The sequence below is a fragment of the Saimiri boliviensis genome, chromosome 14 (genome assembly GCF_048565385.1).
Source record: "Saimiri boliviensis isolate mSaiBol1 chromosome 14, mSaiBol1.pri, whole genome shotgun sequence".
Lineage (NCBI taxonomy): Eukaryota > Metazoa > Chordata > Mammalia > Primates > Cebidae > Saimiri > Saimiri boliviensis.
In genome coordinates, this window is record NC_133462.1 from 36,689,455 (window position 1) to 36,706,036 (window position 16,582).

A 16,582-nucleotide genomic window follows, 5' to 3' on the forward strand; every position below is an offset into this window, starting at 1 on the left:
AGTAATCTCAGCTCTCTGCAATGTCATGTCCCAGGTTCCAGCGATTCTCCTGCCTCAGCCACCTGAGTAGCTGGGATTACAGGCAGGCACCACCACGCCAGTTAGTTTAGTTTAGTTTAGTTTTTTTGAGATGGAGTCTTGCTCTGTCACCAGGCTAGAGGCTGGAGTGCAGTGGTGTGATCTCAGCTTACTGCAACCTTTGCCTCCTGGTTTCAAGCGATTCTCCTGCCTCAGCCTCCTGTGTAGCCGGGACTATAGGCAGGCACCACCATGCCCAGCTAATTTTTGTATTTTTAGTAGAGATGGGGTTTCACCATGTTGGCCAGGATGGTCTTGATATCTTGACTTTGTGATCCACCTGCCTCAGGCTCTCAAAGTGCTGGTATCACAGGCATGAGCCACTGTGCCCAGCCCTTAGTTTTTGTATTTTTAGTAGAGATGGAGTTTTGCCATGTTGACCAGGCTGATCTCGAACTCCTGACCTCAAGTGATCTGCCCAGGCATGGCTGATTCTTAAAGGACTCAGACAGGTGTGCGGAGGGGATGTGAAACATGCTCAGCAGAGGGAAGCCCGGAAAGCTTGATCTGTTTGAGGAAGCAAAAGGCCTTCAGGGTGACTCGGGTATCAATTTTGAAAGTTTAGAAGGGAAAGTAACAATTGAAACCAGGGCATAGCAGGCAAAAGCCAGAGTGGGGGTGCTCAGAGTCAAGGGGTTGGGCATTCTCTGGGAGCAATGGGGAGCCATGGAAGGATTAAGCCAGAGAGTATAGTAGTCTAACTAGTTTTTTTTACTTTTTACATTATTTTTGTTTTGTATTTTTGACTGTTTTTTTTTTGTTTTGTTTTGTTTTGTTTTTTTTTTTTTTGAGACAGTCTCCCTCTGTTACCCAGGCTGGAGTACAGTGGCACCATCTCAGCTTACTGCAACCTCTGCCTCCTGGATTCAAGTAATTCTCTTGCCTCAGCAGCCTCCCAAGTAGCTGGGATTACAGGTGTACCAGCAGCCCAGCTGATTTTTTTTTGTTTTTTGCATTTTTAGTAGAGATGGAGTTTCACCGTGTTAGCCAGGATGGTTTCAATCTTCTGACATTATGATCTGCCTGCCTCAGCCTCCCAAAGTCCTGGGATTACAGGTGTGAACCACCACACCCAGCTTTTTTCTTTTTTAAGATGGAATTTTACTCTGTTGCCCAAGCTGGAGTGTAATGGTGGAATCTCAGCTCACTGCAACCTCCGCTTCCCAGGTTCAAGTGATTCTCCTGCCTTAGCCTCCTGAGTAGCTGGGATTACAGGCACATGCCACATGCTTGGCTAACTTTTTGTATTTTTTGTAGAAACGGGATTTCACCGTGTTGGCCAGGCTGGTCTTGAACTCTTGACCTCAGGTGATCTGCCCAGCTCAGCCTCCCAAAGTGCTGGGATTACAGGCGTGAGCCGCCGCACGCCTGGCCAACAGATAGTTTTTAAATGATGTGAATAGAAAGAAAGATGCACTGGGTGGCTGGCGGGAAATGACGGCAAGTCTGCAGACTGGATTGGGATTGGGCTTTGCATTCGAAGATGGTGGATGGATCCCCAGGACATGTAGGGTGCAGGAAGAGTGGGTCTTGATGACCAGTCTATTGTGGAGCGGGTGGAGAAGTTGAAGATAATAACCAAGTTCCTGGTTTGAAGAACTGGGCAGAAGCCACACACAGTGGCTCATACCCATAATACCATCAACTCCAGAGACTGAGATGGAAGGATCTCTTCAGCCCTGGAGGTTGAGGCTGCAGTGAGCTAGGATTGCACCACTGCACTGCAGCCTGGGTGGCAAAGAAAGACCCTGACTCTTTAAAACCAAAGACAGAAGGCCGGGCGCGGTGGCTCAAGCTTGTAATCCCAGCACTTTGGGAGGCCGAGGCGGGTGGATCACGAGGTCGAGAGATCGAGACCATCCTGGTCAACATGGTGAAACCCCGTCTCTACTAAAAATACAGAAAATTAGCTGGGCCTGGTGGCACGTGCCTGTAATCCCAGCTACTCAGGAGGCTGAGGCAGGAGAATTGCCTGAACCCAGGAGGCGGAGGTTGCGGTGAGCCGAGATCGCGCCATTGCACTCCAGCCTGGGTAACAAGAGCGAAACTCCGTCTCAAAAAAAAAAAAATAATAATAAAATAAAACCAAAGACAGAAAAACAGGCTGGGTACAGTGGCTCACACCTGTAATCCCAGCACTTTGAGAGTCCGAGGCAGGTGGATCACGAAGTCAAGAGATCAAGATCATCCTGGCCAACATGGTGAAACCCGTCTCTATTAAAAATACAAAAAAAAAAAAAAAATAGCTGGGCATGGTGGTGGGTGCCTGTAATCCCAGCTACTTGGGAGGCTGAGGCAGAAGAATTGCTTGAGCCGGGGAGGCAGAGGTTGCAGTGAGCTGAGATTGTGCTGCTGCACTCCAGGCCGGGCAACAGAATGAGACTCTGTCTCAAAAAAAAAAAAAAAAAAAAAATCTGCACAGCGGAGGGGTGGTTTGAGGTTTGGGGGGCACAGATAAGATGTGTTGTTTGGAACACGGCACATGTAAGGGGGATCTGTGATGTCCAGGGGAAGACAGCCAGGAGGTGATTCGATGTTTCTTTGGGGCTGAAGTTCAGGGAGATGCCAGGTAATTCCAGTAGTTTGTAGAGTTATGTTGGTCCAGCTAGGAAAAGTTTTGATGCAGAAATAAATCCCCCAAATCTTAAGACAATCAAGGTTTACCTAAAATCAGCCAAGCATGGTGGCTCATGCCTGTAATTCCAGCACTTTGGGAGGCTGAGGTGGGCAGATCACCTGAGGTCAGGCATTTAAGACCAGCCTGGCCAACACGGCAAAACCTCATCTCTTCTAAAAATACAAAAATCAAAGCCGGGCGCGGTGGCTCAAGCCTGTAATCCCAGCACTTTGGGAGGCTGAGGCGGGTGGATCACGAGGTCAAGAGATCGAGACCATCTCGATCAACATGGTGAAACCCCATCTCTACTAAAAATACAAAAAATTAGCTGGGCATGGTGGCGCATGCCTGTAATCCCAGCTACTCAGGAGGCTGAGGCAGGAGAGTTGCCTGAACCCAGGAGGCGGAGGTTGCGGTGAGCCGAGATCGCGCCATTGCATTCCAGCCTGGGTAACAAGAGCGAAACTCCGTCTCAAAAAAAAAAAAAAAAAAAAAAAAAAAAAAATCAGCCAGGTGTGGTGGCAAGCACCTGTAATTCCAGCTGCTTGGGAGGCTGAGACAGGAGAATCACTTGAACCCAGAAGGTAGTGAGCCAGGATCGAGCCACTGCACTCCAGTCTGGGCGACAGAGCAAGACTCGATCTCAAAAAAAAAAAAGAAAAAAGGTGGCTGGGTGCGGTGACTCACAGCTGTAATCCCAGCACTTTGGGAGGCCGAGGCGGGCAGATCACAAGGTCAGGAGTTTGAGACCAGCCTGACCAACATGGTGAAATTCTGTCTCTACTAAAAATACAAAAAAATAGCCGGGCATGGTGGCACACACCTAGTAATCCCAGCTACTCAGGAGGCTGAGGCAGGAGAATCGCTTGAACCTGGGAGGCACAGGTTGCAGTGAGCCAATATCACACCACTGCACTCTAGCCTGGGTGAGACTAGATCAAAAAAAAAAAAAAAAGATTTACCTAAAATTAAGTGCAGGTTGGATGGTTTACCTCTGTCTTATAGCTTCACCACCTGTCACAAGAAGCCTACAGCATACCTCGGGTGGTGAAGGTGGCAAGAGAATTTATTTCCAGGCTTGGAAATGTGCCCATCCCCTTTGACCAGAAACCAGTGCAATGGCCCCAACCTAGCTGCAAGGGAGGCTGGGAAATGTAGTCCTCCTGTCAGCCACAGCATGGTCAGCATATGCACTGTCCTCTCCCCAGGCGCAACATGAGACTGAAGCTGCAGGTGGGGGAGGGGGCCTCAGAGGGAGTGTGAAGGCAGACATTGGGTCTGGGGGATCTTCGGGCTGATGGTAGCACATGACGTGACTCTTTTTTTTTTTTTTTTTTTTTTTTTGAGACGGAGTTTCGCTCTCGTTACCCAGGCTGGAGTGCAATGGCGCGATCTCGGCTCACCGCAACCTCCGCCTCCTGGGTTCAGGCAATTCTCCTGCCTCAGCCTCCTGAGTAGCTGGGATTACAGGCACGCACCACCATGCCCAGCTATTTTTTTTGTATTTTTAGTAGAGACGGGGTTTCACCATGTTGACCAGGATGGTCTCGATCTCTTGACCTTGTGATCCACCCGCCTCGGCCTCCCAAAGTGCTGGGATTACAGGCTTGAGCCACCGCGCCCGGCCCATGACGTGACTCTTGACCTTGTTTCTCCCCGTTCCAGGTATCACTCCTCCCTGTTTCAATCTCTTCGCCCTCTTTGATGCCCAGGCCCAAGTCTGGTTGCCCCCAAACCACATCCTAGAGATCCCCAGAGACGCAGGCCTGATGCTCTATTTCCGCATGAGGTGGGTGGAGACCCCTTTGCAAAGCTCATCCCCTCCTGTGGTGGAGCTGGTCTGACTCTGTGCTAAGCCCCAGCTGTGTCCCTCCCTTTCTGCAGGTTTTATTTCCGGAATTGGCATGGCATGAATCCTCAGGAGCCAGCTGTGTACCGCTGTGGGCCCCCAGGAGCTGAGGCATCCTCAGATCAGACAGCACAGGGGATGCAACTCCTGGACCCAGCCTCATTTGAATACCTCTTTGAGCAGGTATGAGCAGGGCTTGGGGGAGGACCATTTGTGAGAGAAAGGACCATTTGTGGGGGAGGACCATTTAGGGGCAGTTTAGGAGCCCCCACTTGTTTCCCTGGTTCAGTATAGTTAATAGGTTTCAACTCATGCCATCTGGGGATGTTTTTTTTTTTTTTTTTTTTTTTGAAATGGAGTTTTGCTCTGTCTCTCAGGCTGGAGTGCAGTGGTGTGATCTCAGCTCACTGCAACCTCCAACTCCCAGGTTGAAGTGATTCGCCCACTTCAGCCTCCTCACCTGAGTTGCTGGGATTACAGGTGCCTGCCACCACTCCAGCTAATTTTTGTATTTTTAGTAGAGACAGGGTTTCACCATTTTGGCCATGCTGGTCTCTAACTTCTGACCTCAAGTGATTCACCTGCCTCGGCCTCCCAAAGTGCTGGGATTACAGGCATGAGCCACCATCCCTGGCTCAGGTTGAAGGGGAAAAAGTGCTGTGATTCATTAGTGATGTCTGCCACAGGCACAAGACTGAGAAGAGAAGGGTTGTATGCTGTGTATTTGGCCTTTCTAGGAAATGCGAGTCTCTCTCCTCAAGGTAATGAGATGCAGGAAATTAGAGTTCCCTGGCTAGAGCAAGCTTGTCCATCTCATTGCCTGCATGGTGCATGCTGCCCAGGATGGCTTTGAATGTGGCCCAATACAAATTCCTAAACTATCTTAAAATATGAAATTTTGCTGAAAAAAATTTTTTTTGAGACTGAGTTTTGGTCTTGTTGCCCAGGCTGGAGTGCAGTGTCACAATCCCAGCTCACTGCAGCCTCTGCCTCTTGGGTTCAAGCGATTCTCCTGCCTCAGCCCCCTGAGTAGCTGGGATTACAGGCATGTGCTACCATGCCCGGCTAATTTTGTATTTTTAGTAGAGGTGGGGTTTCTCCATGTTGGTCAGGCTGGTCTCAAACTCCTGACCTCAGGTGATACACCTGCCTCAGTCTCCCAAAGTTCTGGGATTACACATGTGAACCACCATGCCTGGCCTGCGATTTTTTTTTTTTTTTTTTTTTTTTTTTGAGACGGAGTTTCGCCCTTGTTACCCAGGCTGGAGTGCAATGGCGCGATCTTGGCTCACTGCAACCTTCGCCTCCTGGGCTCAGGCAATTCTCCTGCCTCAGCCTCCTGAGTAGCTGGGATTACAGGCACGTGCCACCATGCCCAGCTAATTTTTTGCACTTTTAGTAGAGACGGGGTTTCACCTTGTTGACCAGGATGGTCTCGATCTCTCGACCTCGTGATCCACCCGCCTCGGCCTCCCAAAGTGCTGGGATTACAGGCTTGAGCCACCGCGCCCGGCCGTTTTTTGTTTTTTGTTTTTTTTTTTTTTTTGAGACGGAGTTTCGCTCTCGTTACCCAGGCTGGAGTGCAATGGCGCGATCTCGGCTCACCGCAACCTCCGCCTCCTGGGCTCAGGTAATTCTCCTGCCTCAGCCTCCTGAGTAGCTGGGATTACAAGCACGCGCCACCATGCCCAGCTAATGTTTTGTATTTTTAGTAGAGACGGGGTTTCACCATGTTGACCAGGATGGTCTCGATCTCTTGACCTCGTGATCCGCCCGCCTCGGCCTCCCAAAGTGCTGGGATTACAGGCGTGAGCCACCGCACCCGGCCTTTTTTTTTTTTTTTTTAAAGCTCATCAGCTATCATTAGTGTTGGTGTATTTTATGTGTGGCCCAAGAGAATTCTTTCAGTATGGTCCAGGGAAGCCAAAAGATTGGATACTTCTGGGCTAGAGCGTGAATGAATTCTCGTATCTCCCTTTCTGCTCAATTTCCCATTCCTAGGGCAAGTATGAGTTTGTGAATGACGTGGCATCACTGTGGGAGCTGTCGAGCGAGGAGGAGATCCACCACTTTAAGAATGAGAGCCTGGGCATGGCCTTTCTGCACCTCTGTCACCTCGCTCTCCACCGTGGCGTTCCCCTGGAGGAGGTGGCCAAGAAGACCAGGTGTCTGGGAATGGGGTGGGGATGCTGTGTAGGCAGGGGGAAGTGCCCTGAGCAACTGGGATCTAGGGTAAACTTCACATATTGCCATGCCTCTGCTTTGTTTTTTGAGCCAGAATCTCGCTCTGTCTCCCAGGCTGGAGTTCAGTGGTGCGATCTCAGCTCACTGCAACCTCTACCTCCTGGGTTGAAGAGATTCTCCTGTCTCAGCCTCCCAAGTAGGTGGGATTACAGGCCCCCACGATTCTCCTGTCTCAGCCTCCCAAGTAGGTGGGATTACAGGCCCCCACCACCATGCCTGGCTAATTTTTGTATTAGTGGAGATGGTGTTTCACCATGTTGACCAGGCTGGTCTCACACTCCTGACCTTGTGATCCTCCCGTCTCAACCTCCCACAGTGCTAGGATTACAAGCATGAGCCACCATGCCTGTCCGAAAAACATATTTTTCCCATCATTATGAAGGGTTAGGGCTGTGGCAGTAAAATCCAGGGTACAGAGAAGCCTGGAGGCGGTGGCCTGTCTAGCCTGTAAATCAGAGTGCTTCCCAGGGAGGTGACTTCTTTTAGAAGAACTCCACTTGACTTTGCAACACCTTCTCAGCAGAGGGAACAGTGTCATACAAAGACCCTGGGGCAGAAGGTAGCAGAGGCCTCTTTCCAGGGGAAGTGAATGTGGAATTTATTTTCTTTTTTATTTTTATATATGTATGTATGTATATATGTATTTTTCTGAGACGGAGTCTCACTCTGTCACCGGGCTGGAATACAGTGGCGCAATACTGGCTTACTGCAACCTCCACCTCCTGGGTTCTAGTGATTCTCCTGCCTCAGCCTCCTGAGTAGGTGGGAATACAGGCGCATGCCACCATGCCCAGCTAATTTTTGTATTTTTTTTTTTTTTTTTTGAGACAGGGTTTCGATCTTGTTTACCCAGGCTGGAGTGCAATGGCGCGATCTCGGCTCACCGCAACCTCCGCCTCCTGGGTTCAGGCAATTCTGCTGCCTCAGCCTCCTGAGTAGCTGGGATTACAGGCACGTGCCACCATGCCCAGCTAATTTTTTGTATTTTTGGTAGAGACGGGGTTTCACCATGCTGACCAGGATGGTCTCGATCTCTTGACCTCGTGATCCACCCGCCTCAGTTTCCCAAAGTGCTGGGATTACAGGCTTGAGCCACCGCGCCCGGCTAATTTTTGTATTTTTAGTTGAGTAAGGTTTTCACCATGTTGGCCAGGATGGTCTCGATCTCTTGACCTAGTGATCTGCCTGCCTTGGCCTCCCAAAGTGCTGGAATTACGGGCATGAGCCACCGCACCCATCCCTCTGTATTTATTTATTGATTTATTTTTTCCGAGATGGAGTTTCGTGCTTGTTGCCCAGGCTGGAGTGCAATGGTGCAATCTTGGCTCACACAGCCTTTGCCTCCCAGGTTCAAGCGATTTTCCTGCCTCAGCCTCCTGAGTAGCTGGATTACAGGCATGTGCCGCCACGCCCAGCTATTTTTGTATTTTTAGTAGAGATGAGATTTCTCCATGTTGGTCTCAAACTCCCAACCTCAGGTGATCTACCTGCCTCAGTGGTGCTGGGATTACAGGCATGAACCACCTCGCCCAGCGGTATTTATTTGTTTATTTATTGAGATGGAGTTTCTGTCTCGTCACCCAGGCTGGAGTGCATTGGTGCAATCTCCACTCACTGCAACTTCCACCGGGAGTTCAAGAGATTCTCCTGCCTTAGCCTCCCAAGTGGCTGGGATTATAGGCTCCTGACTAAGTTTTGTGTTTTTAGTAGAGACAGGTTTCACCATGTTGACCAGGCTAGTCTCGAACTCCTGACCTCAAATGATCCACCTGCCAGGGCCTCCCAAGTGCTGGGATTACAGGTGTGAGCCACCGTTCCAGGCCCTGAATGTGGAATTTGATTGCCTGAGTGCAGGAGTCAGCCAGGCATGTGTAGGGATCTTATTCCTGGGCTTTTCCAAGGCAAGCCTTGGAAAGCCTAGATGTGGGAGCAAGGAGCAATTGGAACCTCAAGCTTTAGAGTCCCTCTGGGCAAGGGGTGACAGAGAGGCTTGGAAGTAGAAATTGAGTTGGGGAAAGCTGGGATCTAGATGCACCATCCTGGCCATCAGCTGCAGGTAGATCATGGGGTGAAAGAGATGGACTGGGAAGGGCAGAGGGGCAGGACTTTGTGAGAAGCACAGACCGATGCCTCTTCGTGTTTTTTTTTGTTTTGAGATGGGGTCTCATTCTGTTGCCCAGGCTGGCATGCAGTGCTACAGTCTCAGCTGACTGCAACCTCCACCTCTCAGGTTCAAGTGATCCTCTGGCCTTAGCCTCCTGAGTAGCTGGGACTACAGGCATGCACTATGCCCAGCTAATTTTTAAATTTTTTTTGGAGAAAGGGTCTTGCTGTGTTGCCCAGGCTAGTCTTGAATTCCTGCTCTCAAGCGATCCTCCCTCTTTAGCCTCCCAAAGTGCTGAGATTACAGATGTGAGCCACCACATCTGGTCTCTTTTCCTCTTTTCTTTCTTTCTTTTTTTTTTTGAGACAGGGTCTCACTCTGTTGCCCAGGCTGGAGTGTACTGATGTGATCATAGCTCAGGGTAGCCTTGAGTACCTGGGTTCAAGCTGTCCTCCTGCCTCAGCCTCCTGAATAGCTGTGATTATAGACAGGCATGTACCACCAACTTGGCTAATTAGTTTTTTTTTTTTTTTTTAGAGATAGGGTTGTGGCATGCTTTTCAGGCTGGTCTCGAAGTCCTGGCCTCAAGGGATCCTTCTGCCTTGGCCTCCCGTGCCTGTTTTCTAGATGAGGCAGCTGAGGCTCAGAGAGGTTAAGCCACTTGCCCTGTGTCACCCAGCTGGGCCTGCAACCCAGGTCCCTGACTGGCTCCTCCCTGTGGTCCCCCCAGCTTCAAGGACTGCATCCCGCGCTCCTTCCGTCAGCAGATCCAGCAGCACAATGCTCTGACCCGGCTGCGCCTTCGGAACGTCTTTCGCAGGTTCCTACGGGACTTCCAGCCGGGCCGCCTCTCCCAGCAGATGGTCATGGTTAAATATCTGGCCACGCTCGAGCGGCTGGCACCCCGCTTTGGCACAGAGCGTGTGCCTGTGTGCCACCTGAGGCTGCTGGCTCAGGCTGAGGGGGAGCCCTGCTACATACGGGACAGTGGGGAGGCCCCTACAGACCCTGGCCCTGAGTCTGCTGCTGGGCCCCCCACCCATGAGGTGCTGGTAACAGGCACTGGTGGCATCCAGTGGTGGCCAGTACAGGAGGAGGTGAGCAAAGAGAAGGTGAGCCAGGTGCTTCTTCTGTCCTGGGGGTCCAGGTTGGGCTGGGGTGGGGGTCTCTCCTCATCCTTGGCCCTAGACTCTGAGGGTGGCTGACCTGAGCCCTTTCCCAACATGGCTCTGGGGTATCTGTCCATTGGGGTTAGTTTCTTGGAGAGGGTCTTCCATCTGCTTGCTCCTTGGGGACCTGAATTCTAGGGTCTGCACCTCCAGGGAACCTCTTCGTCTAGGGGCTGGCGCCTGGTGTGAGGGAGTCAGGATTCTGCCCTCTGCCCTCCCTGAGGGTTAGGCTTCCAGCACGTGTATGTTTTGGGGGTGGGTTCCCATCCCACCTGTGACATTGGGACTTGGGAGGTCGACCTAGGGTGGTGCCTGGGCCTTCTGTCTCCATCCTCTGCCCCACTTGCTGGGTGTCCAGGGTTCTATCAGGGGCAGCGGCAGGAATCTGCAAGCCAGCCTGTCTGGGAAGAAAGCCAAGGCTCACGAGGCAATCGCCCAGCCAGCGGACAAGCCAAGGGAGCCGCCTCGGGTCTACTTCTGTGACTTCCGAGACATCACCCACGTGGTGCTGAAAGAGTGCCGTGTCGGCATCCACCGGCAGGACAACAAGTGCCTGGTGAGGCCCAGGGTGGGGGCCGGGCTAGGGGCCAGCACAGCCTTCGAGGACGCCTGCCTGATGTGCCCCTGGCCGGCAGGAGCTGAGCCTGCCTTCTCGGGCTATGGCGCTGTCCTTCGTGTCATTGGTGGACGGCTATTTCCGCCTGACAGCTGACTCCAGCCACTACCTATGCCATGAGGTGGCTCCCCCACGGCTGGTGATGAGCATCCAGGACGGGATCCACGGACCCCTGCTGTGAGTGCTGGGTGGGGGGCCCCAGGGGGCACCACCAAGGCTGCCAACTAGCCTGTGAGCCCTAGGGGCTGTGCAGGGTGTGTGTCTTGGGGGGGTGCATGTCTTATTTTATTTTTTGTCACCCAGGCTGGAGTGCAGTGGCACAATTTCAGTTCACTGCAGCCTCCACCTTCCAGGTTCAAGCAATTCTCCGGCCTCAGCCTCTTGAGTAGCTGGGACTACAGGTGCCCACCACCACAGCTGGCTAATTTTTTTCTCTTTTTCTTTTCTCTCTTTTTTTTTTTGAGACGAAGTTTCACTCTTGTTGCCCAAGCTAGAGTGCAGTGGCGCGATCTCAGTGCACTGCAACCTCTGCCTCCCAGGTTCAAGCAATTCTCCTGCCTCAGCCTCCCAAGTAGCTGGGATTACAGGCATGATCCACCATGCCCAGATAATTTTTTATTTTTAGTAGAGATGGGGTTTCACCGTATTGGCCAGACTGGTCTCGAACTCCTGACCTTGTGATCCACCCACCTCAGCCTCCCAAAGTGCTGGGATTACAGGTGTGAGCCACCACACCTAGCAAGGTTCAGGCACCACATCTGTGTGTCAGCTACTGCACATGTAGGTTTCTGGGCCCATGTAGCCATGACACCTGCTAGTGCATGTTTGTCACCTCTGCATCTGGGATGCCCAGGCCCCCGTGTGGCCCTGTCACACCGGGCAGCGTCTGTGATTGTTGTCCTTCACATGTGTGACTGGCTAGCCATCGTGTGTCACCCTTGTGAGTGGTGGCTGGGTGTGTGCCCATCCAGCTCCTGATGGCTGTTTCCTATCTTAGAGTGTGTGTCACCTTGTCAGGGTGTCAAGTACAAGAGCAGGGATAGGCTGGGTGTGGTGGCTTATGCCTATAATCGTAGCGTTTTGGGAGTCCGAGGTGGGAGAATCACTTGAGCCCAGGAGTTCAAGAGCAGCCTGGGCAACACAGCAAGGCCTTGTAACTACTAAAAGTATAAAAATGAACCAGGCGCACCTGTAATCCCAGCTCCTCAGGAGGCTGAGGTGGGAAATTTGCTTAAGCCTGGGAAGTCCAGGCTGAAGTGAGCTGAGATCACGCCACTGTACTACAGCTTGGGCAACAGAGCAAGACCCTGTCTCAGAAAAAAAAAAAAAAAAGAGAGCAGGTAGCCAGGCATAGTGGCTCATGCCTGTAATCCCAGCACTTTGGGAGGCTGAGGCAGGTAGATCATTTGAGGTCAGGAGTTTGAGAGTGGCTGACATGGTGAGACCCCCTCTTTACTAAAAATAAAAAAATTAGCTGGGTATGGTGATGGGCGCCTGTCATCCCAGCTACTCGGGAGGCTGAGGCAAGAGAATCTCTTGAACCCAGGAGGCAGAGGTTGCAGTGAGCCAAGATTGCGCCATTGCACTCATTGCCTGGGTGACAGAGTGAGACTGTCTCAAAAAGAGTGGCTGTGTCTGACAATTATCCTAGCTGTGTAATGAGTATCATTGTTCCCGGGTGTGGGTTCAGCAATAGCCCCAGGTGGCCTGATGGTCCCTCTGGACCCCCCTCCAGGGAGCCATTTGTGCAGGCCAAGCTGCGGCCCGAGGATGGCCTCTACCTTATTCACTGGAGCACCAGCCACCCCTATCGCCTGATCCTCACGGTGGCCCAGCGTAGCCAGGTGGGCCCAGGGCTGGAGTCCAGGGCTGGGGCTGGTCACGCTCCCATGCCTGGAGCCCTGCTCACTGCTCTGCCACCTCCTGCCAGGCACGAGATGGCACGCAGAGCTTGCAGCTCCGGAAGTTCCCCATTGAGCAGCAGGCTGGGGCCTTCATGCTGGAGGGCTGGGGCCGGTCCTTCTCCAGCGTTCGGGAACTTGGGGCTGCTTTGCGGGGCTGCTCACTGAAAGCGGGGGATGACTGCTTCTCTCTACGTCGCTGTTGCCTGCCCCAACCAGGAGGTATGACGATGGGGGGACCTCTGGGTGGGGTGTGGCATCCCTTTCCCAGCCCAGCCCTCCATGACTTCACACCTGCCCCCAGAAACCTCCAACCTCATCATCATGCGGGGGGCTCAGGCTAGCACCAGGCCACTCAACCTCAGCCAGCTCAGCTTCCACCGGGTCGACCAGAAGGAGATCACCCAGGTGGGGGCAGGGAAGGGGCTGGGGCAAGGGCAGGGCCCCTGGGGATGTGGGTGCTGGGGGCCCTGGGAGATCAGCTGCCAACTGTTGCCACAACCGTGTTCTGTGCCACACGGTCCCGCAGCTGTCCCACTTGGGCCAGGGCACAAGGACCAATGTGTATGAGGGCCGCCTGAGAGTGGAGGGCAGTGGGGGCCCTGAGGAGGGCAAGATGGACGAAGAGGTCCCCCTCGGGCCCCACAGAGACTGTGGGCAGGAGCTGCGAGTGGTCCTTAAAGTGCTGGATCCTAGTCACCATGACATTGCCCTGGTGAGTGGCCAGGGCCAGGCCTGGGTGTGTCTGTGGAGGAGGTGGCCGGTTGGGATGGGAGGAATCAGCTTTGCACCCACCTGACCTGCTTGGTCCCCACAGGCCTTCTATGAGACAGCCAGCCTCATGAGCCAGGTCTCCCACGTGCACCTGGCCTTCGTGCATGGCGTCTGTGTGCGCGGCCCTGAAAGTGAGTGGGTCCCGCCATACCCACCCTCCTTGGCAGGCCACCCCTGACTTATACCCACTCCCTGATCTGTACCCCAACCCTCGACCTATACCCCAACTGATGCCTATTTCTCGATTCTCACCTATACTCTGATCCCGAGCTATACCCTGACCTTCAATCTAGACCCCAACCCCTGACGATATTCCAGCCGATAACTTACATCCCGACACCTCGACCCTCATCTGCCCTCAGTCTCAACCCACTCCCTGATTCCCAACTATATTCCCATTTCCATCTATCTCCCAAACAACCTCTGCAGTCTAGCCTCCATCTGCCCCCGGCCCCATCAGCACGATGGCCCCAACCAGACTCCAACACTGATGTGCCCTGATCCTCCCGGACCTCAGCCCCTGCACATCCAACTCTGCCTAACCCCACCTCTTCCTTTCCTCTGCTGGTAGCTCAAAACTCCCAGTATAGGCCGAGTGCAGTGGCTCACACCTCTAATCTCAGCACTTTGGGAGGCTGAGGTGAGAGGATTGGTTAAACCCAGGAGTTTAAGACCAGCCTGGGTAACATGGCCAGACACTGTCTCTACAAAAAAATTTAAAAATTAGGGCCAGGCATGGTGACATGTGCCTGTAGTCCTAGCTACTTAGGAGGCTGAAATGGGAAGATTGCTTGAGCCCAGGAGTTAAAGGCTGCCGTGAGCCATAATTGTACCACTGCACTCAAAAATAATGATAGTAATAAATAAAAAATAATAAAGCCCCATACAAAACAACCCTAGACTCACCCATCCCTTAACCCTGTGTGTGTGAGTCTTCCTCAGCTTCCCCCAGACCCTGGCCGACACCCTGACCCATATTCCCCTGACTATCCTGACTGCATCACTTACACCCCAACCTCAGCCCCCAGCCTCTGCTTATCCATGCCCATCCCCTGTTGCTAGTTGCTCACTTTCTAGGCTCACCTTTATTTCTTTTATTGTGAGATGGGGTCTCCTTCTGTTGCCCAGGCTGCAATGCAGTGGCGCCATCATGGCTCACTGAAGCCTTGACCTCTGGCTCAATCCTCCTACCTCAGCCTCGAGCACCTGGGATCACAGGCATGTGCTACCACACCCGGCTGATTTTTTAAAAAGTTTTTAAATGGGGTCTTACTATGTTGCCTAGGCTGGTCACTCCTAGGCTCAAGGGATATTCCTGCCTCAGCCTCCCAAAGTGATGGGATTACAGGTGTGAGCCACTGTACCCTGCCACCTTTATCTCTCTTTTTTTTTTTTTTGAGACGGAGTCTCACACTGTCTCTGTCACCCAAGCTGGAGTGTAATGTGTGATCTCGGCTCACTGCAATCTCCGCCTCCCTGCAATCTCCGCCTCCCAAGTTCAAGCGGTTTTTCTGCCTCAGCCTCCCAAGTAGCTCAGATTACAGGTGTGCGCCACCACGCCCGGCTAATTTTTTTGTTTTTCTTTTTTTTTTTTAGTAGAGATTGGGTTTCATCATGTTGGCCAGGCTGCTCTTGAACTCCTGACCTCAGGTGATCCTCCTGCCTTGGCTTCCCAAAGTGGTGGGATTACAGGAGTGAGCCACAGTGCCTGGCCCACCTTTCTGTCTTGAACTTTGTCTTCCTCCCTGCCTCACCCTACCTGGACCCCAGTGCCCTCATCCTCTGCTGCCTGTGCTGCATTCTGCATTTCTCCTCTCCCCAAACTCACTTTCAGCTGTGTCTCTGCAGATATCATGGTGACAGAGTACGTGGAGCACGGGCCCCTGGACGTGTGGCTGCGGAGGGAGCGGGGCTGTGTGCCCATGGCTTGGAAGATGGTGGTGGCCCAGCAGCTGGCCAGCGCCCTCAGCTATCTGGTGTGTGGCCTGTGTGCGGGGCCTGGGTCGTTCAGGGAGGGCCAGGAGCCCAGAATTTTGAGACCAGCCCAGGGAACATGCCGAGTGCCCATCTTTAAAAAATAAATAACTATGGTGCTGAAGGAATTAAAGAAAATTAAAAATTTAAAAAAAGATATTTAAAATTTATTTTAAAAAAGAATTAAAGAGAAAAAATAAATATCCAGGCATGGTGGCTCACTCCTGTAATCCCAGCAGTTTGGGAGGGTAAGGTGGGCGATCACCTGAGGTCAAGAGTTTGAGACCAGCCTAGCCAAAATGTGAAACCCTGTCTGTACTAAAAATACAGAAAAATGGCCAGGCACAGTGGCTAACGCCTGTAATAATCCCATCACTTTGGAAGGCCAAGGCGGGCAAATCACCTGAGGTTGGGAGTTCAAGACCAGCCTGGCCAGCATGGAGAAACCCCATCTCTACTAAAAATACAAAAATTAGCTGGGCGTGATGGTGCATGCCCATAATCCCAGCTATTTGGGAGGCTGAGGCAGGAGAATTGCTTGAACCTGGGAGGTGGAGGTTTCAGTGAGCTGAGATCGTGCCATTGCACTCCAGCCTGGGCAACAAGAGTGAAACTCCATCTCAAAACAAACCATACACACACACATGCACAGCAAAATTAACTGATGTGGTAACTTGCACCTGTAGGCCCAATTACTCAGGAGGCTGAGGTGGGAGGATCACTTGAGCCCGGGAAGTTGAGGCTGTAGTGAGCTATGATCACACCACTGTACTCCAGCCTGGGCAGCAGCATAGCAAGACCCCATCTCCACCGGAAGTTTAAGAATTAGCCAGCTGTGGTAGGGTGCACCTGCAATTCTAGCTACTTGGAGGGCTTGAGGCCAGGAGTTCGAGGCTGTAGTGAGCTATGTTCTTGCCACCATCCTCCAGCCTGGGAGACAGAATGAGACCCTGTTTCAAAAAGAAAAAAAAATGCCCCCCCCCCAAAAAAAAACAAACCCAGTGATGGTCACAGTTGTCCTTTTCACATTGGCTGTCCCTATGGGGGCCAGGTTTGGTGTTGGCATCTGTGTCCCTCCTGATGGCCTCGCCCCCTCTTCCGCCCATCCCAGGAGAACAAGAACCTGGTTCATGGTAATGTGTGTGGCCGGAACATCCTGCTGGCACGTCTGGGGCTGGAGGAGGGCACCAGCCCCTTCATCAAGCTGAGTGATCCCGGCGTGGGCCTGGGCGCCCTCTCCAGGGAGGGTGAGTACT

At 52.4% G+C, this 16,582-nt stretch overlaps 1 protein-coding gene across 10 annotated transcripts in view; it reads left to right on the forward strand.

Annotated features, from left to right (window-relative positions):
- TYK2 (tyrosine kinase 2) overlaps positions 1-16,582 on the forward strand; it is a 31,569-nt gene that overhangs the window by 4,265 nt on the left and 10,722 nt on the right. For 5 of the 10 annotated variants that reach the window (XM_074384638.1, XM_039466232.2, XM_074384637.1 and 2 more), the window contains 13 exons: positions 4,361-4,484; positions 4,580-4,727; positions 6,546-6,709; positions 9,623-10,004; positions 10,420-10,617; positions 10,697-10,854; positions 12,413-12,521; positions 12,608-12,800; positions 12,883-12,986; positions 13,108-13,293; positions 13,396-13,483; positions 15,201-15,328; positions 16,438-16,573. In XM_074384638.1, coding sequence (XP_074240739.1) covers positions 4,361-4,484; positions 4,580-4,727; positions 6,546-6,709; positions 9,623-10,004; positions 10,420-10,617; positions 10,697-10,854; positions 12,413-12,521; positions 12,608-12,800; positions 12,883-12,986; positions 13,108-13,293; positions 13,396-13,483; positions 15,201-15,328; positions 16,438-16,573 — 2,118 coding nt within the window. Of the gene's footprint in view, positions 1-4,360; positions 4,485-4,579; positions 4,728-4,756; positions 5,306-6,545; positions 6,710-9,622; positions 10,005-10,419; positions 10,618-10,696; positions 10,855-12,412; positions 12,522-12,607; positions 12,801-12,882; positions 12,987-13,107; positions 13,294-13,395; positions 13,484-15,200; positions 15,329-16,437; positions 16,574-16,582 lie in introns of those variants that run through there. The other 5 variants (XM_074384641.1, XM_074384642.1, XM_074384640.1 and 2 more) reach the window with 3 other exon arrangements.